This window comes from Coregonus lavaretus (assembly GCF_964263955.1).
Source record: "Coregonus lavaretus genome assembly, contig: HAP1_SCAFFOLD_432, whole genome shotgun sequence".
NCBI lineage: Eukaryota > Metazoa > Chordata > Actinopteri > Salmoniformes > Salmonidae > Coregonus > Coregonus lavaretus.
The window spans coordinates 66,208-91,736 of NW_028157217.1; the positions used below are offsets into that span (position 1 = coordinate 66,208).

Genomic DNA, 25,529 nt, shown 5'->3' on the forward strand with positions numbered 1-25,529 from the left:
AACTAGTCTCTGTATGCTGTCTGACAGGTGGTAGGATATTCCTCTCCTCTAACTAGTCTCTGTATGCTGTCTGACAGGTGGTAGGATATTCCTCTCCTCTAACTAGTCTCTGTATGCTGTCTGACAGGTGGTAGGATATTCCTCTCCTCTAACTAGTCTCTGTATGCTGTCTGACAGGTGGTAGGATATTCCTCTCCTCTAACTAGTCTCTGTATGCTGTCTGACAGGTGGTAGGATATTCCTCTCCTCTAACTAGTCTCTGTATGCTGTCTGACAGGTGGTAGGATATTCCTCTCCTCTAACTAGTCTCTGTATGCTGTCTGACAGGTGGTAGGATATTCCTCTCCTCTAACTAGTCTCTGTATGCTGTCTGACAGGTGGTAGGATATTCCTCTCCTCTAACTAGTCTCTGTATGCTGTCTGACAGGTGGTAGGATATTCCTCTCTAACTAGTCTCTGTATGCTGTCTGACAGGTGGTAGGATATTCCTCTCTAACTAGTCTCTGTATGCTGTCTGACAGGTGGTAGGATATTCCTCTCCTCTAACTAGTCTCTGTATGCTGTCTGACAGGTGGTAGGATATTCCTCTCCTCTAACTAGTCTCTGTATGCTGTCTGACAGGTGATATTCCTCTCCTCTAACTAGTCTCTGTATGCTGTCTGACAGGTGGTAGGATATTCCTCTCCTCTAACTAGTCTCTGTATGCTGTCTGACAGGTGGTAGGATATTCCTCTCCTCTAACTAGTCTCTGTATGCTGTCTGACAGGTGGTATGATATTCCTCTCTAACTAGTCTCTGTATGCTGTCTGACAGGTGATATTCCTCTCCTCTAACTAGTCTCTGTATGCTGTCTGACAGGTGATATTCCTCTCCTCTAACTAGTCTCTGTATGCTGTCTGACAGGTGGTAGGATATTCCTCTCCTCTAACTAGTCTCTGTATGCTGTCTGACAGGTGGTAGGATATTCCTCTCCTCTAACTAGTCTCTGTATGCTGTCTGACAGGTGGTAGGATATTCCTCTCCTCTAACTAGTCTCTGTATGCTGTCTGACAGGTGGTAGGATATTCCTCTCCTCTAACTAGTCTCTGTATGCTGTCTGACAGGTGATAGGATATTCCTCTCCTCTAACTAGTCTCTGTATGCTGTCTGACAGGTGATATTCCTCTCTAACTAGTCTCTGTATGCTGTCTGACAGGTGGTAGGATATTCCTCTCCTCTAACTAGTCTCTGTATGCTGTCTGACAGGTGATATTCCTCTCCTCTAACTAGTCTCTGTATGCTGTCTGACAGGTGGTAGGATATTCCTCTCCTCTAACTAGTCTCTGTATGCTGTCTGACAGGTGGTAGGATATTCCTCTCCTCTAACTAGTCTCTGTATGCTGTCTGACAGGTGGTAGGATATTCCTCTCCTCTAACTAGTCTCTGTATGCTGTCTGACAGGTGGTAGGATATTCCTCTCCTCTAACTAGTCTCTGTATGCTGTCTGACAGGTGGTAGGATATTCCTCTCCTCTAACTAGTCTCTGTATGCTGTCTGACAGGTGGTAGGATATTCCTCTCCTCTAACTAGTCTCTGTATGCTGTCTGACAGGTGGTAGGATATTCCTCTCCTCTAACTAGTCTCTGTATGCTGTCTGACAGGTGGTAGGATATTCCTCTAACTAGTCTCTGTATGCTGTCTGACAGGTGGTAGGATATTCCTCTCCTCTAACTAGTCTCTGTATGCTGTCTGACAGGTGGTAGGATATTCCTCTCCTCTAACTAGTCTCTGTATGCTGTCTGACAGGTGGTAGGATATTCCTCTCCTCTAACTAGTCTCTGTATGCTGTCTGACAGGTGGTAGGATATTCCTCTCCTCTAACTAGTCTCTGTATGCTGTCTGACAGGTGGTAGGATATTCCTCTCCTCTAACTAGTCTCTGTATGCTGTCTGACAGGTGGTAGGATATTCCTCTCCTCTAACTAGTCTCTGTATGCTGTCTGACAGGTGGTAGGATATTCCTCTCCTCTAACTAGTCTCTGTATGCTGTCTGACAGGTGATATTCCTCTCCTCTAATGATGTTAGGATGAAACAGTCAGAGGTCACCAAGTGCAACATAGCTTCAGCGTGTAAATCAGCTAGAAAGATGTGTCGGCATCGAGTAATTGTCTCTGGCCCCCTCCCAGTTAGGGGGAGTGACGAGCTCTACAGCAGAGTCTCAGCACTCAATCGCTGGTTGAAAACTGTTTTCTGCCCCTCCCAAAAGATAGAATTTGTAGATAATTGGCCCTCTTTCTGGGACTCACCCACAAACAGGACCAAGCCTGACCTGCTAAGGAGTGACGGACTCCATCCTAGCTGGAGGGGTGCTCTCATCTTATCTACCAACATAGATAGGGCTCTAACTCCTCTAGCCCCACAGTGAAATAGGGTGCAGGCCAGGCAGCAGGCTGTTAGCCAACCTGCCAGCTTAGTGGAGTCTGCCAATAGCACAGTCAGTGTAGTCAGCTCAGCCATACCCATTGAGACTGTGTCTGTGCCTCGACCTAGGTTGGGCAAAACTAAACATGACGGTGTTCGCCCTAGCAATCTTATTAGGATAAAGACCTCCTCCATTCCTGCCATTATTGAAAGAGATCGTGATACCTCACATCTCAAAATAGGGTTACTTAATGTTAGATCCCTCACTTCAAAGGCAGTCATAGTCAATGAACTAATCACTGATCATAATCTTGATGTGATTGGCCTGACTGAAACATGGCTTAAGCCTGATGAATTTGCTGTGTTAAATGAGGCCTCACCTCCTGGTTACACTAGTGACCATATTCCCCGTGCATCCCGCAAAGGCGGAGGTGTTGCTAACATTTACGATAGCAAATTTCAATTTACAAAAAAAAAAATGGCGTTTTCGTCTTTTGAGCTTCTAGTCATGAAATCTATGCAGCCTACTCAATCACTTTTTATAGCTACTGTTTACAGGCCTCCTGGGCCATATACAGCATTCCTCTCTGAGTTTCCTGAATTCCTATCAGACCTTGTAGTCATAGCAGATCATATTCTAATTTTTGGTGATTTTAATATTCACATGGAGAAGTCCACAGACCCACTCCAAAAGTCTTTCGGAGCCATCATCGACTCAGTGGGTTTTGTCCAACATGTCTCTGGACCTACTCACTGCCACAGTCATACTCTGGACCTAGTTTTGTCCCATGGAATAAATGTTGTAGATCTTAATGTTTTTCCACAAAATCCTGGACTATCGGACCACCATTTTATTACGTTTGCAATCGCAACAAATAATCTGCTCAGACCCCAACCAAGGAGCATCAAAAGTCGTGCTATAAATTCTCAGACAACACAAAAATTCCTTGATGCCCTTCCAGACTCCTTCTGCCTACCCAAGGACGTCAGAGGACAAAAATCAGTTAACCACTTAACTGAGGAACTCAATTTAACCTTGCGCAATACCCTAGATGCAGTTGCACCCCTAAAAACGAAAAACATTTGTCATAAGAAACTAGCTCCCTGGTATACAGAAAATACCCGAGCTTTGAAGCAAGCTTCCAGGAAATTGGAACGGAAATGGCGCCACACCAAACTGGAAGTCTTCCGACTAGCTTGGAAAGACAGTACCGTGCAGTACCGAAGAGCCCTCACTGCTGCTCGATCATCCTACTTTTCCAACTTAATCGAGGAAAATAAGAACAATCCAAAATTTCTTTTTGATACTGTTGCAAAGCTAACTAAAAAGCAGCATTCCCCAAGAGAGGATGGCTTTCACTTCAGCAGTGATAAATTCATGAACTTCTTTGAGGAAAAGATCATGACCATTAGAAAGCAAATTACGGACTCCTCTTTGAATCTGCGTATTCCTCCAGGGCTTAGCTGTCCTGGATCTGCACAGCTCTGCGAGGGCCTGGGATCGGGAGAGACACTTAAGTGTTTTAGTACTATATCTCTTGACACAATGATGAAAATAATCATGGCCTCTAAACCTTCAAGCTGCATACTGGATCCTATTCCTACTAAACTGCTGAAGGAGCTGCTTCCTGTGCTTGGCCCTCCTATGTTGAACATAATAAACAGCTCTCTATCCACCGGATGTGTACCAAACTCACTAAAAGTGGCAGTGATAAAGCCTCTCTTGAAAAAGCCAAACCTTGACCCGGAAAATATAAAAAACTATCGGCCTATATCGAATCTTCCATTCCTCTCAAAAATTTTAGAAAAAGCTGTTGCGCAGCAACTCACTGCCTTTCTGAAGACAAACAATGTATACGAAATGCTTCAGTCTGGTTTTAGACCCCATCATAGCACTGAGACTGCACTTGTGAAGGTGGTAAATGACCTTTTAATGGCGTCAGACCGAGGCTCTGCATCTGTCCTCGTGCTACTAGACCTTAGTGCTGCCTTTGACACCATCGATCACCACATTCTTTTGGAGAGACTGGAAACCCAAATTGGTCTACACGGACAAGTTCTGGCCTGGTTTAGATCTTACCTGTCGGAAAGATATCAGTTTGTCTCTGTGAATGGTCTGTCCTCCGACAAATCAACTGTACATTTCGGTGTTCCTCAAGGTTCCGTTTCAGGACCACTATTGTTTTCACTATATATTTTACCTCTTGGGGATGTTATTCGAAAACATAATGTTAACTTTCACTGCTATGCGGATGACACACAGCTGTACATTTCAATGAAACATGGTGAAGCCCCAAAATTGCCCTCGCTAGAAGCCTGTGTTTCAGACATAAGGAAGTGGATGGCTGAAAACTTTCTACTTTTAAACTCGGACAAAACAGAGATGCTTGTTCTAGGTCCCAAGAAACAAAGAGATCTTCTGTTAAATCTGACAATTCATCTTGATGGTTGTAAAGTCGTCTCAAATAAAACTGTGAAGGACCTCGGCGTTACTCTTGACCCTGATCTCTCTTTTGACGAACATATCAAGACTGTTTCAAGGACAGCTTTTTTCCATCTACGTAACATTGCAAAAATCAGAAATTTTCTGTCCAAAAATGATGCAGAAAAATTAATCCATGCATTTGTTACTTCTAGGTTAGACTACTGCAATGCTCTACTTTCCGGCTACCCGGATAAAGCACTAAATAAACTTCAGTTAGTGCTAAATACGGCTGCTAGAATCCTGACTAGAACCAAGAAATTTGATCATATTACTCCAGTGCTAGCTTCCCTACACTGGCTTCCTGTTAAGGCAAGGGCTGATTTCAAGGTTTTACTGTTAACCTATAAAGCGTTACATGGGCTTGCTCCTACCTATCTTTCCGAGTTGGTCCTGCCGTACATACCAATACGTACGCTACGGTCACAAGACGCAGGCCTCCTAATTGTCCCTAGAATTTCTAAGCAAACAGCGGGAGGCAGGGCTTTCTCCTATAGATCTCCATTTTTATGGAACAGTTTGCCTACCCATGTGAGAGACGCAGACTCGGTCTCAACCTTTAAGTCTTTACTGAAGACTTATCTCTTCAGTAGGTCTTATGATTGAGTGTAGTCTGGCCCAGGAGTGTGAAGGTGAACGGAAAGGCTCTGGAGCAACGAACAGCCCTTGCTGTCTCTGCCAGGCCGGTTCCCCTCTCTCCACTGGGGTTCTCTGCCTCTAACCCTGTTACAGGGGCTGAGTCACTGGCTTGCTGGTGCTCTTTCATGCCGTCCCTAGGAGGGGTGCGTCACTTGAGTGGGTTGAGTTACTGACGTGATCTTCCTGTCTGGGTTGGCGCCCCCCCTTGGTTTGTGCTGTGGTGGAGACCTCTGTGGGCTATACTCGGCCTTGTCTCAGGATTGTAAGTTGGTGGTTGAGGATATCCCTCTAGTGGTGCGGGGGCTGTGCTTTGGCAGAGTGGGTGGGGTTATATCCTTCCTGTTTGGCCCTGTCCGGGGGTTTCTTCGGATGGGGCCACAGTGTCTCCGGACCGCTCCTGTCTCAGCCTCCAGTATTTATGCTGCAGTAGTTTATGTGTCGGGGGGCTGGGGTTAGTTGGTTATACCTGGAGTACTTCTCCTGTCTTATCCAGTGTCCTGTGTGAATTTAAGTATGCTCTCTCTAATTCTCTCGTTCTCTCTTTCTCTCTGAGAACCTGAGCCCTAGGACCATACGTCGGGACTACCGGCCGTGGTGACTCCTTGCTGTCCCCAGTCCGCCTGGCCTTGCTGCTATTCCAGTTTCAACTGTTCTGCCTGCGGTTATGGAACCCCTACCTGTCCCAGACCTGCTGTTTTCAACTCTTAATGATCGGCTATGAAAAGCCAACTGAGATTTATTCCTGATTATTATTTGACCATGCTTGTCACTTATGAACATTTTTGAACATCTTAGCATGGTTCTGTTATAATCTCCACCCGGCACAGCCAGAAGAGGACTGGCCACCCCTCATAGCCTGGTTCCTCTCTAGGTTTCTTCCTAGGTTTTGGCCTTTCTAGGGAGTTTTTCCTAGCCACCGTGCTTCTACACCTGCATTACTAGCTGTTTGGGGTTTTAGGCTGGGTTTCTGTACAGCACTTCGAGATATCAGCTGATGTACGAAGGGCTATATAAAATAAAATTGATTGATTGATATTCCTCTCTAACTAGTCTCTGTATGCTGTCTGACAGGTGATATTCCTCTCCTCTAACTAGTCTCTGTATGCTGTCTGACAGGTGGTAGGATATTCCTCTCCTCTAACTAGTCTCTGTATGCTGTCTGACAGGTGGTAGGATATTCCTCTCCTCTAACTGGTCTCTGTATGCTGTCTGACAGGTGATAGGATATTCCTCTCCTCTAACTAGTCTCTGTATGCTGTCTGACAGGTGATAGGATATTCCTCTCCTCTAACTAGTCTCTGTATGCTGTCTGACAGGTGATATTCCTCTCCTCTAACTAGTCTCTGTATGCTGTCTGACAGGTGATATTCCTCTCTAACTAGTCTCTGTATGCTGTCTGACAGGTGATATTCCTCTCTAACTAGTCTCTGTATGCTGTCTGACAGGTGGTAGGATATTCCTCTCCTCTAACTAGTCTCTGTATGCTGTCTGACAGGTGGTAGGATATTCCTCTCCTCTAACTAGTCTCTGTATGCTGTCTGACAGGTGATAGGATATTCCTCTCCTCTAACTAGTCTCTGTATGCTGTCTGACAGGTGGTAGGATATTCCTCTCCTCTAACTAGTCTCTGTATGCTGTCTGACAGGTGGTAGGATATTCCTCTCCTCTAACTAGTCTCTGTATGCTGTCTGACAGGTGGTAGGATATTCCTCTCCTCTAACTAGTCTCTGTATGCTGTCTGACAGGTGGTAGGATATTCCTCTCCTCTAACTAGTCTCTGTATGCTGTCTGACAGGTGGTAGGATATTCCTCTCCTCTAACTAGTCTCTGTATGCTGTCTGACAGGTGGTAGGATATTCCTCTCCTCTAACTAGTCTCTGTATGCTGTCTGACAGGTGATATTCCTCTCCTCTAACTAGTCTCTGTATGCTGTCTGACAGGTGGTAGGATATTCCTCTCCTCTAACTAGTCTCTGTATGCTGTCTGACAGGTGATATTCCTCTCCTCTAACTAGTCTCTGTATGCTGTCTGACAGGTGGTAGGATATTCCTCTCCTCTAACTAGTCTCTGTATGCTGTCTGACAGGTGATATTCCTCTCTAACTAGTCTCTGTATGCTGTCTGACAGGTGGTAGGATATTCCTCTCCTCTAACTAGTCTCTGTATGCTGTCTGACAGGTGATATTCCTCTCTAACTAGTCTCTGTATGCTGTCTGACAGGTGGTAGGATATTCCTCTCCTCTAACTAGTCTATGTATGCTGTCTGACAGGTGATATTCCTCTCTAACTAGTCTCTGTATGCTGTCTGACAGGTGGTAGGATATTCCTCTCCTCTAACTAGTCTCTGTATGCTGTCTGACAGGTGGTAGGATATTCCTCTCCTCTAACTAGTCTCTGTATGCTGTCTGACAGGTGGTAGGATATTCCTCTCCTCTAACTAGTCTCTGTATGCTGTCTGACAGGTGGTAGGATATTCCTCTCCTCTAACTAGTCTCTGTATGCTGTCTGACAGGTGATATTCCTCTCTAACTAGTCTCTGTATGCTGTCTGACAGGTGGTAGGATATTCCTCTCCTCTAACTAGTCTCTGTATGCTGTCTGACAGGTGGTAGGATATTCCTCTCCTCTAACTAGTCTCTGTATGCTGTCTGACAGGTGGTAGGATATTCCTCTCCTCTAACTAGTCTCTGTATGCTGTCTGACAGGTGGTAGGATATTCCTCTCCTCTAACTAGTCTCTGTATGCTGTCTGACAGGTGGTAGGATATTCCTCTCCTCTAACTAGTCTCTGTATGCTGTCTGACAGGTGGTAGGATATTCCTCTCCTCTAACTAGTCTCTGTATGCTGTCTGACAGGTGGTAGGATATTCCTCTCCTCTAACTAGTCTCTGTATGCTGTCTGACAGGTGGTAGGATATTCCTCTCCTCTAACTAGTCTCTGTATGCTGTCTGACAGGTGGTAGGATATTCCTCTCCTCTAACTAGTCTCTGTATGCTGTCTGACAGGTGGTAGGATATTCCTCTCCTCTAACTAGTCTCTGTATGCTGTCTGACAGGTGATATTCCTCTCCTCTAACTAGTCTCTGTATGCTGTCTGACAGGTGGTAGGATATTCCTCTCCTCTAACTAGTCTCTGTATGCTGTCTGACAGGTGATATTCCTCTCCTCTAACTAGTCTCTGTATGCTGTCTGACAGGTGGTAGGATATTCCTCTCCTCTAACTAGTCTCTGTATGCTGTCTGACAGGTGGTAGGATATTCCTCTCCTCTAACTAGTCTCTGTATGCTGTCTGACAGGTGGTAGGATATTCCTCTCCTCTAACTAGTCTCTGTATGCTGTCTGACAGGTGGTAGGATATTCCTCTCCTCTAACTAGTCTCTGTATGCTGTCTGACAGGTGGTAGGATATTCCTCTCCTCTAACTAGTCTCTGTATGCTGTCTGACAGCTGGTAGGATATTCCTCTCCTCTAACTAGTCTCTGTATGCTGTCTGACAGGTGGTAGGATATTCCTCTCCTCTAACTAGTCTCTGTATGCTGTCTGACAGCTGGTAGGATATTCCTCTCCTCTAACTAGTCTCTGTATGCTGTCTGACAGGTGGTAGGATATTCCTCTCTAACTAGTCTCTGTATGCTGTCTGACAGGTGGTAGGATATTCCTCTCCTCTAACTAGTCTCTGTATGCTGTCTGACAGGTGATATTCCTCTCCTCTAACTAGTCTCTGTATGCTGTCTGACAGGTGGTAGGATATTCCTCTCCTCTAACTAGTCTCTGTATGCTGTCTGACAGGTGGTAGGATATTCCTCTCCTCGTGTCAAATGTGTTGTTACCTACCCTTACCACCTGGGGGCGGCCCGTCAGGAAGTCCAGAATCCAGTTGCAGAGGGAGGTGTTTAGTCCCAGGGTCCTTAGCTTAGTGATGAGCTTTGTGGGCACTATGGTGTTGAACACTGAGCTGTAGTCAATGAACAGCATTCTCACATAGGTGTTCCTCTTGTCCAGGTGGAAAAGGGCAGTGTGGAGTGCGGTTGGGATTGCATCATCTGTGGATCTGTTGGGGCGGTATACAAATTGGAGTGGGTCTAGGGTTTCCGGAATGATGGTGTTGATGTGAGCCATGACCAGCCTTTCAAAGCACTTCATGGCTACAGATGTGAGTGCTACGGGTCGGTAATATAATAATAATAATAACATGGCATTTAGCTTTTCGAACCCACTACCCTGGTGTTACAAGCGCCGTGCTCTACCAGCTGAGCTACAGAGGACCACGGTAGTCATTTAGGCAGGTTATCTTAGTGTTCTCGGGCACAGGGACTATGGTGGTCTGCTTGAAACATGTTGGTATTAAAGACTCAGACAGGGAGAGGTTGAAAATGTCAGTGAAGACACTTGCCAGTTGGTCAGCACCTGCTCGGAGTACACGTCCTGGTAATCCGTCTGGTGAATGTTGACCTGTTTAAAGGTCTTGCTCACATCGGCTACCGAGAGTGTGATCAAACAGTCGTCCGGAACAACTGGTGCTCTCATTCATGCTTCAGTGTTGCTTGTCTCGAAACGAGCATAAAAGGCATTTAGCTCGTCTGGGCGTCACTGGGCAGCTCGCGGCTGGGTTTCCCTTTGTAGTCCGTAATCGGTTAAACTTTAGACAAAAACAAAGGGTTTGAGTGAGAGGTCTAACTAGTGTCTTCAAGTGGCCACACCTCTCCAAAGTGTGCACAGTTCCTAACTCAATGCATTTTATGACTCAAGGAAAGAGCCTTCAACTAGGTGGTGTCTTTTTGAGCTCTTCTAGCTGTTCCGTTGAGGAACTAGATCAAACACACTGGTAGTTGTTTTGTTCGGAACACAACCCTGTGTCCCCGCCCTCACACAAATACTGTTGTTGTTTACGCAATCCCAAAAACAGCTATTATAAATCACAATCTGGGTCAGGTGGGCATCATTTAAATGCCTGTTATATTGCCAACATGACTAGTTAATTTTCTTCACAGTAGACAAACATAGGCCCATTCTGTTCAGAACAACCCAGGGTATGACGCCATCTTGTAGCTGTACATCAAGCATAGTGATCATAAATGTTCACACTGTAACTATAATGACAGCAGTTTTATCATATGGAAATATGAAGTGCACGTTTAGAGTGTTTTTCTTGCTTGTATGACATCAAAGCAGTATTTATTATAATCCTTTCGAAATACACTATATATACAAAAGTATGTGGACACCCCTTCAAATTAGTGGGTTCGGCTATTTCAGCCAGACCCGTTGCTGACAGGTGTATAAAACCGAGCACACAGCCATGCAATCTCCATAGACAAACATTGGCGGTAGAATGGCCTTACTGAAGAGCTCAGTGACTTTCAACGTGGCACCGTCATAGGATGCCACCTTTCCAACTAGTCAGTTCGTCACATTTCTGCCCTGCTAGAGCTGCCCCGGGTCAACTGTAAGTGCTGTTATTGTGAAGTGGAAACGTCAAGGAGCAGCAATGGCTCAGCCGTGAAGTGGTAGGCCACACAAGCTCACAGAACGGAACCGCCGAGTGCTGAATTGCGTAGCGCGTAAAAATCGTCTGTCCTCGGTTGCAACACTCACTACCAACTTCCAAACTGCCTCTGGAAAGAATGTCAGCACAAGAACTGTTCATCGGGAGCTTCATGAAATGGGTTTCCATGGCCGAGCAGCTGCACACAAGCCTAAGATCACCATGCGCAATGCCAAGCATCGGCTGGAGTGGTGTAAAGCTTGCTGCCATTGGACTCTGGAGCAGTGGAAACGTGTTCTCTGGACTGATGAATCACGCTTCACCATCTGGCAGTCCGACGGACAAATCTGGGTTTGGCAGATGCCAGGAGAACGCTACCTGCCCAAATGCATAGTGCCAACTTTAAAGTTTGGTGGAGGAGGAATAATTGTCTGGGGCTGTTTTTCATGGTTCGGGCCGGCCCCATAGTTCCAATGAAGGGAAATCTTAACGCTACAGCATACAATGACATTATAGATTCTGTGTTTCCAACTTTGTGGCAACAGTTTGGGGAAGGCCCTTTCCTGTTTCAGCATGACAATGCCTCCGTGCAAAAAGCGAGGTCCATACAGAAATGGTTTGTCGAGATCGGTGTGGAAGAACTTGACTGGCCTGCACAGAGCCCTGACCTCAACATCATCGAACACCTTTGGGAGGAATTGGAACGCTGACTGCGAGCCAGGCCTAATCGCCCAACATCAGTGTCCGACCTCACTAATGCTCTTGTGGCTGAACGGAAGCAAGTCCCCGCAGCAATGTTCCAACATCTAGTGGAAAGCCTTCCCAGAAGAGTGGAGGCTGTTATAGCAGCAAAGGGGGGACCAACTCCATAATAATGCCCATGATTTTGGAATGAGATGTTTGACAAGCTTTTGGTCATGTAGTGTTCATGGAGTCCTCTTTATTTACAGCATTTCCCTCACTCAGACAACAAAACATTTGAGAAAGTTGCCCACTTAGCAGGAGGGATGGGGGCATCTTCTTGTCACGCGTGGTGCTCAACTTTATAACAGCTGTCAGTCCAAACCCATACAGAGCTGTGAAGCACAGAACCAGAGCTCTGACGTCATGTATAGCATGTTACTGTCCAGAACCAGAGCTCTGACGTCATGTATAGCATGTTACTGTCCAGCCACTGAGCTCTGACGTCATGTATAGCATGTTACTGTACAGAACCAGAGCTCTGACGTCATGTATAGCATGTTACTGTCCAGCCACTGAGCTCTGACGTCATGTATAGCATGTTACTGTACAGAACCAGAGCTCTGACGTCATGTATAGCATGTTACTGTCCAGAACCAGAGCTCTGACGTCATGTATAGCATGTTACTGTACAGAACCAGAGCTCTGACGTCATGTATAGCATGTTACTGTACAGAACCAGAGCTCTGACGTCATGTATAGCATGTTACTGTACAGAACCAGAGCTCTGACGTCATGTATAGCATGTTACTGTCCAGCCACTACGTTACAATTTAGCCGTTTATTAGTGCCCAAATCTGCAATTTTCAACCCGTATACGGGTACTAGTTTAAAGGGCTACTAAAGTATTTATTTATCTTATATTTTGAATTTATAAATTATTTCTTTGTTATCTTGTTACCACTAGGTGGCGCTGTGCTGGGGCTGGTGGTGCCGGTGTGTCTGCAGCTGACCCAGGAGGACCTAGAGACCACCAAGCTGGACCCTAAAGAGGTCGACAAGAACCTGAAGGAGTCGTCTGATGAGAACCTAATGGAGCACAGCCAGAAACAGTTCTCTGCTCCAGACCCCCTCAGCTCTGGGTCTTCCTCCCTGCTCTACCCCCTCATCAAGCTGGCTGCGGAGGTGACGGGCGCTGGGGCCGGGGCTGGGGCCCGGGGAGGGTCTGGGACCGGGGCCAGTGGGATGGGGATGGGGGAGCCTCCAGCTACTGTGTTCCCCCTGCCCAAACAGCAGAACCTCCCCAAGCGGCCAAGCAGCCTACCACTCAACACCAAGGACAAGCAGGGGTCTGGTTCCTCCAGGCTGAAACAGGGGTCTGGTTCCTCCTGGCTGAAACAGGGGTCTGGTTCCTCCTGGCTGAAGTCTGGGAAACATAAGACAAACCTGAAGCATGTAGAAACGGGCGTGGCCAAGATTAACACGGTCGCCCCGGCAGCAGAGCCACACCTGGTTACCGTTACCAACAATGGAAGAACCGGGGTTGGGGTGAATGGGGTGCGGAGCGGAGTGGGCGTGGTGGTCGTCAACGGCTACCTGAACGGAGGCGTGGTCTCTTCATCTGGAGGCGGGGCTCTGTACGGGATGACCAATCCGGCGGGCTTCCAGAGTGAGGTGGGCGGAGCAGCGCCCCTGTTACAGACTCAGCTCAGTGGAGAGGACAGTAGACTCAACATCAACATCAACTCCAGTCCTGATGAACATGAACCGCTGCTAAGGAGAGAGCAGCCAGCCCCATGTGACCAGAGACCAACCAATCACCTGGCGGCACGCACCAACACCAACAACAACAACAACAGCAGTCTGGTGATGGGTCTGGCTGGCAGAGGGATCACATATCCACCCGTGGAGGGACGCACCAACACCAACAACAACAACAACACTATACCTGTCCCTACCCCCACCCCCACCCCTATACCTGTCTCTGTCCCTACCCCCACCCCTATACCTGTCTCTGTCCCTACCCCCACCCCTATACCTGTCTCTGTCCCTACCCCCACCCCTACCCCTGTCTCTGTCCCTACCCACACCCCTATACCTGTCTCTGTCCCTACCCCCACCCCCACCCCTATACCTGTCTCTGTCCCTACCCCCACCCCTATACCTGTCTCTGTCCCTACCCCCACCCCTATACCTGTCTCTGTCCCTACCCCTACCCCTGTCTCTGTCCCTACCCCCACCCCTATACCTGTCTCTGTCCCTACCCCCACCCCTATACCTGTCTCTGTCCCTACCCCCACCCCTATACCTGTCTCTGTCCCTACCCCCACCCCTATACCTGTCTCTGTCCCTACCCCCACCCCTATACCTGTCTCTGTCCCTACCCCCACCCCTATACCTGTCTCTGTCCCTACCCCCACCCCTATACCTGTCTCTGTCCCTACCCCCACCCCTACCCCTATACCTGTCTCTGTCCCTACCCCCACCCCTATACCTGTCTCTGTCCCTACCCCCACCCCTATACCTGTCTCTGTCCCTACCCCCACCCCTATACCTGTCTCTGTCCCTACCCCCACCCTTACCCCTATACCTGTCTCTGTCCCTACCCCCACCCCTATACCTGTCTCTGTCCCTACCCCCACCCCTATACCTGTCTCTGTCCCTACCCCCACCCCTATACCTGTCTCTGTCCCTACCCCCACCCCTATACCTGTCTCTGTCCCTACCCCCACCCCTATACCTGTCTCTGTCCCTACCCCCACCCCCACCCCTATACCTGTCTCTGTCCCTACCCCCACCCCTATACCTGTCTCTGTCCCTACCCCCACCCCTATACCTGTCTCTGTCCCTACCCCCACCCTTACCCCTGTCTCTGTCCCTACCTCTGTCACTCCCCCTGTCCCTGTCTCTGTCCCTGTCACTCCCCCTGTCCCTGTCCCTGTCTCTGTCCCTGTCACTCCCCCTGTCCCTGTCCCTGTCTCTGTCCCTGTACCAGCAACAGCAGTCCCAGAGCCCCAGCAGCAGGCCCCTGTACAGCAGGAGGCTGCCCAGCTCCGACAGCCTAAACCCAGACGTCCTGAGAGACCCTGCTCCCTGGACCTGTCTGCCTCCTCCTCTTCAGGTGAGAAGAGAACACACCGCACATCTCTCTACCTCAGTCCACATGAGGAATGTCCTGAATGAAAGTAGACTAGATCAGGTAGTAGGTATGAGACTAGATCAGGTAGTAGACTAGATCAGGTAGTAGGTATGAGACTAGATCAGGTAGTAGACTAGATCAGGTAGTAGACTAGATCAGGTAGTAGGTATGAGACTAGATCAGGTAGTAGACTAGATCAGGTAGTAGACTAGATCAGGTAGTACACTAGATCAGGTATGATACTAGATCAGGTATGAGACTAGATCAGGTATGAGACTAGATAAGGTATGAGACTAGATCAGGTAGTACACTAGATCAGGTAGTACACTAGATCAGGTAGTAGATTAGATCAGGTAGTAGACTAGATCAGGTAGTAGACTAGATCAGGTAGTAGACTAGATCAGGTAGTACACTAGATCAGGTAGTACACTAGATCAGGTAGTAGACTAGATCAGGTAGTAGACTAGATCAGGTAGTAGACTAGATCAGGTAGTAGACTAGATCAGGTAGTACACTAGATCAGGTAGTAGACTAGATCAGGTAGTAGACTAGATCAGGTAGTACACTAGATCAGGTAGTAGACTAGATCAGGTAGTAGACTAGATCAGGTAGTACACTAGATCAGGTAGTGCACTAGATCAGGTAGTGCACTAGATCAGGTAGTACACTAGATCAGGTAGTACACTAGATCAGGTATGAGACTAGATCAGGTAGTAGACTAGATCAGGTAGTACACTTGATCAGGTAGTAGACTAGATCAGGTAGTAGACTAGATCAGGTAGTAGACTAGATCAGGTAGTAGACTAGATCAGGTATGAGACTAGATCAGGTAGTAGACTAGATCAGGTAGTAGACTAGATCAGGTAGTACACTAGATCAGGTATGAGACTAGATCAGGTAGTACACTAGATCAGGTAGTAGACTAGATCAGGTAGTAGACTAGATCAGGTAGTACACTAGATCAGGTAGTACACTAGATCAGGTAGTCCACTAGATCAGGTATGAGACTAGATCAGGTAGTACACTAGATCAGGTAGTAGACTAGATCAGGTAGTACACTAGATCAGGTATGAGACTAGAGCAGGTAGTACATTAGATCAGGTAGTGCACTAGATCAGGTAGTAGACTAGATCAGGTAGTACACTAGATCAGGTATGAGACTAGATCAGGTAGTAGACTAGATCAGGTAGTACACTTGATCAGGTAGTAGACTAGATCAGGTAGTAGACTAGATCAGGTAGTAGACTAGATCAGGTAGTAGACTAGATCAGGTATGAGACTAGATCAGGTAGTAGACTAGATCAGGTAGTAGACTAGATCAGGTAGTACACTAGATCAGGTATGAGACTAGATCAGGTAGTACACTAGATCAGGTAGTAGACTAGATCAGGTAGTAGACTAGATCAGGTAGTACACTAGATCAGGTAGTACACTAGATCAGGTAGTCCACTAGATCAGGTATGAGACTAGATCAGGTAGTACACTAGATCAGGTAGTAGACTAGATCAGGTAGTACACTAGATCAGGTATGAGACTAGATCAGGTATGAGACTAGATCAGGTAGTCCACTAGATCAGGTATGAGACTAGATCAGGTATGAGACTAGATCAGGTAGTGCACTAGATCAGGTAGTCCACTAGATCAGGTAGTAGACTAGATCAGGTAGTACACTAGATCAGGTAGTACACTAGATCAGGTATGAGACTAGATCAGGTATGAGACTAGATCAGGTAGTACACTAGATCAGGTAGTAGACTAGATCAGGTAGTAGACTAGATCAGGTAGTACACTAGATCAGGTAGTCCACTAGATCAGGTAGTCCACTAGATCAGATAGTAGACTAGATCAGGTATGAGACTAGATCAGGTAGTCCACTAGATCAGGTATGAGACTAGATCAGGTATGAGACTAGATCAGGTATGAGACTAGATCAGGTATGAGACTAGATCAGGTAGTCCACTAGATCAGGTATGAGACTAGATCAGGTAGTAGCCTAGATCAGGTAGTGCACTAGATCAGGTAGTAGACTAGATCAGGTAGTACACTAGATCAGGTATGAGACTAGATCAGGTATGAGACTAGATCAGGTATGAGACTAGATCAGGTAGTCCACTAGATCAGGTAGTAGACTAGATCAGGTAGTAGAAGACTAGATCAGGTAGTAGACTAGATCAGGTAGTAGACTAGATCAGGTAGTACACTAGAGCAGGTAGTACACTAGATCAGGTAGTAGACTAGATCAGGTAGTAGACTAGATCAGGTAGTAGACTAGATCAGGTAGTAGACTAGATCAGGTAGTCCAATTCCATAACAAGGCTTGGATCCAGTAGTGGTGTCCTTAGTTGCTTTCTCTCCCCTGCTGTCTCGACCTCTGAGTCCTCAGCTATGAAAAGCCAACTGACATTTACTCCTGATGTACTGACCTGTTTCACCCTCTACAACCACTGTGATTATTATTTGACCCTACTGGTCATCTATGAAAGTTTGAACATCTTGGAGAAAAATCTGGCCTTAATGGCCATGTACTGTTATAATCTCCACCCGGCACAGCCAGAAGGGGACTGGCCACCCCTCAGAGCCTGGTTCCTCTATAGGTTCCTGCCTTTCTAGGGAGTTTTTCCTAGCCACCGTGCTTCTACATCTGCATTGCTGCTGTTTGGGGTTTTAGACTGGGCTCTTATCCAGAGCGACTTACAGGAGCTATTAGGGTTAAGTGCCTTGCTCAAGGGCACATCGACAGATTTACTGGCACAACGCTCTTACCCACTAAGCTACCTGCCGCCTGTATAGCACTTTGTGACATCTGCTGATGTAAAAAGGGTTTTATAAATATATTACATAGGGAATAGGGTACCATTTGGGACTCAACCGAAGTATTTGGATTGGATGTGGGAAGGGAAGGAAATTCCATAGAGTTGATAAGGATCCAGAACGTTGTGGCTCAGTAGAAGACTATCAACATGAGGGGAGATGAATGGGAGGAGATCTCTACGGCTATCTCTACGGCTATCTCTACGGCTATCTCTACGGCTATCTCTACGGCTATCTCTACGGCTATCTCTACGGCTATCTCTACGGCTATCTCTATGGCTATCTCTACGGCTATCTCTACGGCTATCTCTATGGCTATCTCTACGGCTATCTCTACGGCTATCTCTACGGCTATCTCTACGGCTATCTCTACGGCTATCTCTACGGCTATCTCTACGGCTATCTCTATGACTGTGTCCCGAATGGCACCCTATGTATACTGAACAGAAATATAACGCTCATGCATGCAGTAATGTTTTACTGAGTTACAGTTCATATGAGGAAATCAGTCAATTGAAATAAATTCATTAGGCCCTAATCTATGGATTTCACATGACTGGGAAGGGGCACAGCCATGGGAGGGCATAGGTCCACCCACTGGGGGGCCAGGTCCAGCCACCGGGGGGCCAGGTCCAGCCACCGGGGGGCCAGGTCCAGCCACCGGGGGGCCAGGTCCAGCCACCGGGGGGCCAGGTCCAGCCACCGGGGGGCCAGGTCCAGCCACTGGGTGCCAGGTCCAGCCACTGGGGGGCCAGGTCCACCCACTGGGGGGCCAGGTCCAGCCACCGGGGGGCCAGGTCCAGCCACCGGGGGGCCAGGTCCAGCCACCGGGGGGCCAGGTCCAGCCACCGGGGGGCCAGGTCCAGCCACCGGGGGGCCAGGTCCAGCCACCGGGGGGCCAGGTCCAGCCACCGGGGGGCCAGGTCCAGCCACCGGGGGGCCAGGACCAGCCTATCAGAATGAGGACTTTATTACTCAGCACCCCCCCCCCCCCCCCCCTCAGACGATCCCGCAGTCGAAGAAGCTGGATGTGAAGGTCCTGGGCTGGCATGATAACTCGTAGTCTGCAGTTGTGAGGGCAGTTGGATGTACTGCCAAATTCTCTAAAACGATGTTGGAGGCGGCTTATGGTAGAGAAATGAACATTCAATGCTCTGTCAACAGCTCTGGTGGACATTGCTGCAGTCAGCATGCCAATTGCACTCTCCCTCAAAACTTGACACATCTGTGGCATTGTATTATGGACAAAACTGCACATTCTAGACTGGCATTTTATTGTCCCCAGCACAAGGTGCACCTGTGTAATGATCATGCTGTTTAATCAGCTTCTTGATTTCCCACACCTGTCAGGTGGATGGATTATCTTGGCAAAGGAGAAATGCTCACTAACAGGGATGTAAACAAATTTGTGTAAAACGTTTGAGAGAAATAAGCCATTTGTGGGTATGGAACATTTCTGGGATCTTTTATTTCAGCTCATGAAACATGGGACCAACACTTTACATGTTGTGTTTATATTTTTGTTCAGTGTAGGTTACTACTTATAACCATTGTTCAAAAGTAGTGCTCTATATAGAGAATAGGTTGCCATTTGGGATGCAACCTTTGACCTAGCCTGATCCCAGGTCTGTTTGTGCTGTCTTGTCAATGACCATAAGGATAAACAGATCTGAGACCAGGCTATGTCTGACCCAGTACAGATCTGAGACCAGGCTATGTCTGACCCAGTACAGATCTGGGACCAGGCTATGTCTGACCTAGTACAGATCTGAGACCAGGCTATGTCTGACCTAGTACAGATCTGAGACCAGGCTATGTCTGACCTAGTACAGATCTGGGACCAGGCTATGTCTGACCTAGTACAGATCTGGGACCAGGCTATGTCTGACCTAGTACAGATCTGGGACCAGGCTATGTCTGACCTAGTACAGTAACACAGGTTAATCACAACAAGACTAGCAGCCAGGTGACTATTTGGTGGTTCCACGTTCCAGAGGTGTGTTGCTGAGAGCGGGACAATAAGACATTGTGTTGTTATTCAAACAGCCAGCAGTGCTTTAGTTGGACTGGAAAGATCACACCGTAATGTGTTTTCTGTGATTCCAGTTATTTTGTGTCCAAGGAGTTGTGAGGGTGGTGCTATTACCATCTGTCACTAGAGAGCAGCATTCTGTGACTGGATGCATGAACATGGTATGAACATGGTATGAACATGGTATGAACATGGTATGAACATGGTATGAACATGGTATGAACATGGCATTCTGTAAAATGAGTAGAGAATAAAGTAATCTTGGTAACTAAGTCTGCATCCCTAATGGAACCCTATTCCCTATATAGTGCACTACTGGGTCTGGGTCTGGGTCGCCCTATTCCCTATATAGTGCACTACTGGGTCTGGGTCTGGGTCACCCTATTCCCTATATAGTGCACTACTGGGTCTGGGTCTGGGTCACCCTATTCCCTATATAGTGCACTACTGGGTCTGGGTCACCCTATTCCCTATATAGTGCACTACTGGGTCTGGGTCTGGGTCACCCTATTCCCTATATAGTGCACTACTGGATCTGGGTCTGGGTCACCCTATTCCCTATATAGTGCACTACTGGATCTGGGTCTGGGTCACCCTATTCCCTATATAGTGCACTACTGGGTCTGGGTCACCCTATTCCCTATATAGTGCACTACTGGGTCTGGGTCTGGGTCACCCTATTCCCTATATAGTGCACTACTGGATCTGGGTCTGGGTCACCCTATTCCCTATATAGTGCACTACTGGGTCTGGGTCACCCTATTCCCTATATAGTGCACTACTGGGTCTGGGTCTGGGTCACCCTATTCCCTATATAGTGCACTACTGGATCTGGGTCTGGGTCACCCTATTCCCTATATAGTGCACTACTGGATCTGGGTCACCCTATTCCCTATATAGTGCACTACTGGGTCTGGGTCTGGGTCACCCTATTCCCTATATAGTGCACTACTGGATCTGGGTCACCCTATTCCCTATATAGTGCACTACTGGGTCTGGGTCTGGGTCACCCTATTCCCTATATAGTGCACTACTGGGTCTGGGTCTGGGTCTGGGTCACCCTATTCCCTATATAGTGCACTACTGGGTCTGGGTCACCCTATTCCCTATATAGTGCACTACTGGGTCTGGGTCTGGGTCTGGGTCACCCTATTCCCTATATAGTGCACGTCTGGGTCTGGGTCCGGGTCACCCTATTCCCTATATAGTGCACGTCTGGGTCTGGGTCACCCTATTCCCTATATAGTGCACGACTGGATCTGGGTCACCCTATTCCCTATATAGTGCACTACTGGGTCTGGGTCTGGGTCACCCTATTCCCTATATAGTGCACTACTGGATCTGGGTCTGGGTCACCCTATTCCCTATATAGTGCACTACTGGGTCTGGGTCTGGGTCACCCTATTCCCTATATAGTGCACTACTGGATCTGGGTCTGGGTCACCCTATTCCCTATATAGTGCACTACTGGGTCTGGGTCTGGGTCACCCTATTCCCTATATAGTGCACTACTGGGTCTGGGTCTGGGTCACCCTATTCCCTATATAGTGCACTACTGGGTCTGGGTCTGGGTCACCCTATTCCCTATATAGTGCACTACTGGATCTGGGTCACCCTATTCCCTATATAGTGCACTACTGGATCTGGGTCTGGGTCACCCTATTTTCTATATAGTGCACTACTGGGTCTGGGTCTGGGTCACCCTATTCCCTATATAGTGCACTACTGGGTATGGGTCTGGGTCACCCTATTCCCTATATAGTGCACTACTGGATCTGGGTCTGGGTCTGGGTAACCCTATTCCCTATATAGTGCACTACTGGGTCTGGGTCTGGGTCACCCTATTCCCTATATAGTGCACTACTGGGTCTGGGTCTGGGTCACCCTATTCCCTATATAGTGCACTACTGGATCTGGGTCACCCTATTCCCTATATAGTGCACTACTGGATCTGGGTCTGGGTCTGGGTCACCCTATTCCCTATATAGTGCACTACTGGATCTGGGTCTGGGTCACCCTATTCCCTATATAGTGCACTACTGGGTCTGGGTCACCCTATTCCCTATATAGTGCACTACTGGATCTGGGTCTGGGTCTGGGTCACCCTATTCCCTATATAGTGCACTACTGGATCTGGGTCTGGGTCACCCTATTCCCTATATAGTGCACTACTGGATCTGGGTCTGGGTCACCCTATTCCCTATATAGTGCACTACTGGATCTGGGTCTGGGTCTGGGTCACCCTATTCCCTATATAGTGCACTACTGGGTCTGGGTCTGGGTCTGGGTCACCCTATTCCCTATATAGTGCACTACTGGATCTGGGTCTGGGTCACCCTATTCCCTATATAGTGCACTACTGGATCTGGGTCTGGGTCTGGGTCACCCTATTCCCTATATAGTGCACTACTGGATCTGGGTCTGGGTCACCCTATTCCCTATATAGTGCACTACTGGATCTGGGTCTGGGTCTGGGTCACCCTATTCCCTATATAGTGCACTACTGGATCTGGGTCACCCTATTCCCTATATAGTGCACTACTGGGTCTGGGTCTGGGTCACCCTATTCCCTATATAGTGCACTACTGGGTCTGGGTCTGGGTCTGGGTCACCCTATTCCCTATATAGTGCACTACTGGGTCTGGGTCACCCTATTCCCTATATAGTGCACTACTGGGTCTGGGTCTGGGTCTGGGTCACCCTATTCCCTATATAGTGCACGTCTGGGTCTGGGTCCGGGTCACCCTATTCCCTATATAGTGCACGTCTGGGTCTGGGTCACCCTATTCCCTATATAGTGCACGACTGGATCTGGGTCACCCTATTCCCTATATAGTGCACTACTGGGTCTGGGTCACCCTATTCCCTATATAGTGCACTACTGGATCTGGGTCTGGGTCACCCTATTCCCTATATAGTGCACTACTGGGTCTGGGTCTGGGTCACCCTATTCCCTATATAGTGCACTACTGGATCTGGGTCTGGGTCACCCTATTCCCTATATAGTGCACTACTGGGTCTGGGTCTGGGTCACCCTATTCCCTATATAGTGCACTACTGGGTCTGGGTCTGGGTCACCCTATTCCCTATATAGTGCACTACTGGGTCTGGGTCTGGGTCACCCTATTCCCTATATAGTGCACTACTGGATCTGGGTCACCCTATTCCCTATATAGTGCACTACTGGATCTGGGTCTGGGTCACCCTATTTTCTATATAGTGCACTACTGGGTCTGGGTATGGGTCACCCTATTCCCTATATAGTGCACTACTGGGTCTGGGTCTGGGTCACCCTATTCCCTATATAGTGCACTACTGGATCTGGGTCTGGGTCTGGGTCACCCTATTCCCTATATAGTGCACTACTGGGTCTGGGTCTGGGTCACCCTATTCCCTATATAGTGCACTACTGGGTCTGGGTCTGGGTCACCCTATTCCCTATATAGTGCACTACTGGATCTGGGTCACCCTATTCCCTATATAGTGCACTACTGGATCTGGGTCTGGGTCACCCTATTCCCTATATAGTGCACTACTGGATCTGGGTCTGGGTCACCCTATTCCCTATATAGTGCACTACTGGGTCTGGGTCACCCTATTCCCTATATAGTGCACTACTGGATCTGGGTCTGGGTCTGGGTCACCCTATTCCCTATATAGTGCACTACTGGATCTGGGTCTGGGTCTGGGTCACCCTATTCCCTATATAGTGCACTACTGGATCTGGGTCTGGGTCTGGGTCACCCTATTCCCTATATAGTGCACTACTGGATCTGGGTCTGGGTCTGGGTCACCCTATTCCCTATATAGTGCACTACTGGGTCTGGGTCTGGGTCTGGGTCTGGGTCACCCTATTCCCTATATAGTGCACTACTGGATCTGGGTCTGGGTCACCCTATTCCCTATATAGTGCACTACTGGATCTGGGTCTGGGTCTGGGTCACCCTATTCCCTATATAGTGCACTACTGGATCTGGGTCTGGGTCACCCTATTCCCTATATAGTGCACTACTGGATCTGGGTCTGGGTCTGGGTCACCCTATTCCCTATATAGTGCACTACTGGATCTGGGTCTGGGTCACCCTATTCCCTATATAGTGCACTACTGGGTCTGGGTCACCCTATTCCCTATATAGTGCACTACTGGGTCTGGGTCACCCTATTCCCTATATAGTGCACTACTGGATCTGGGTCTGGGTCTGGGTCACCCTATTCCCTATATAGTGCACTACTGGATCTGGGTCTGGGTCTGGGTCACCCTATTCCCTATATAGTGCACTACTGGATCTGGGTCTGGGTCTGGGTCACCCTATTCCCTATATAGTGCACTACTGGATCTGGGTCTGGGTCTGGGTCACCCTATTCCCTATATAGTGCACTACTGGGTCTGGGTCTGGGTCTGGGTCTGGGTCACCCTATTCCCTATATAGTGCACTACTGGATCTGGGTCTGGGTCACCCTATTCCCTATATAGTGCACTACTGGATCTGGGTCTGGGTCTGGGTCACCCTATTCCCTATATAGTGCACTACTGGATCTGGGTCTGGGTCACCCTATTCCCTATATAGTGCACTACTGGATCTGGGTCTGGGTCTGGGTCACCCTATTCCCTATATAGTGCACTACTGGATCTGGGTCTGGGTCACCCTATTCCCTATATAGTGCACTACTGGGTCTGGGTCACCCTATTCCCTATATAGTGCACTACTGGGTCTGGGTCTGGGTCACCCTATTCCCTATATAGTGCACTACTGGATCTGGGTCTGGGTCTGGGTCACCCTATTCCCTATATAGTGTCTGTATCCCTAATAACACCTGTCTGTCTCTTCTCAGTGTACTAGATGTCTGTATCCCTAATAACACCTGTCTGTCTCTCTGTCTCCTCCCAGGTGATGGCTCGTCTGTATCCCTAATAACACCTGTCTGTCTCTTCTCAGTGTACTAGATGTCTGTATCCCTAATAACACCTGTCTGTCTCTCTGTCTCCTCCCAGGTGATGGCTCGTCTGTATCCCTAATAACACCTGTCTGTCTCTTCTCAGTGTACTAGATGTCTGTATCCCTAATAACACCTGTCTGTCTCTCTGTCCCCTCCCAGGTGATGGCTCGTCACTGGGCGGCCAGGGAGGGTCAGGTGAGAAAATCAAGCGCCGCGTCAAGACACCGTACTCCCTGAAGACGTGGCGTCCCGCCACCTGGGTGGTCTCCACGGATACCCTGGTTGGTGAGGTAAACAGCAACAACAAGGACGCTGCCAAGGCTCCTCGCTCCACGTCCTCCACCGCTGTCTACCTGGTGGGGGGCGGGACTACCACCTCTACCATGACATTACCTGCCCTGACCCCTGGGGGTGTGGCTAGAAGAGGGCGTGGCCTAGAGTGAGTGGCCAGAGAAAGGGAAGTGTGTCCATAAGCGCCTGCTGACAGCCAAATAGCTGACTACTAACTAACCCTTTTGTGGCCAGCTACTTCAGTGACTTTAACAAATTAGGGCGCATCAGATACCCTACCCCCCGCACCCCCCCCACCCCCCGCACCCCCTGGCCCCCCCCGCACCCCCCTACCCCCCTGGCCCCCCCCCGCACCCCCCCGCACCCCCCTGGCTACTCTTTTTATTATGCTGGCTACTTCAGATTTTCAGAAACACACTGAGGAGGGTGTGGCCAGAGAAGGACTGTCCCTACAGAAGGCTGAAGATGCGTCCCAAATGGCACAGTATTCCCTATACAGTGGGGGAAAAAAGTATTTAGTCAGCCACCAATTGTGCATGTTCTCCCACTTAAAAAGATGAGAGAGGCCTGTAATTTTCATCATAGGTACACGTCAACTATGACAGACAAAATGAGAAAGAAAAATCCAGAAAATC

At 48.3% G+C, this 25,529-nt stretch overlaps 1 protein-coding gene across 1 annotated transcript in view; it reads left to right on the forward strand.

The window, feature by feature from the left end:
* The window catches only part of LOC311125674 (bone morphogenetic protein receptor type-2-like), a gene marked incomplete at its 5' end in the record, with an annotated part of 79,333 nt that extends 54,178 nt beyond the window's left edge, over positions 1 to 25,155 (forward strand). The window contains 3 exons of the mRNA XM_084199703.1: positions 12,651 to 13,639; positions 14,525 to 14,804; positions 24,763 to 25,155. Of these exons, the coding sequence (XP_084055829.1) occupies positions 12,651 to 13,639; positions 14,525 to 14,804; positions 24,763 to 25,046 (1,553 nt within the window). The 3' untranslated portion in view covers positions 25,047 to 25,155. The remainder of the gene's footprint in view (positions 1 to 12,650; positions 13,640 to 14,524; positions 14,805 to 24,762) is intronic.
* Positions 25,156 to 25,529: the final 374 nt, after the last annotated feature.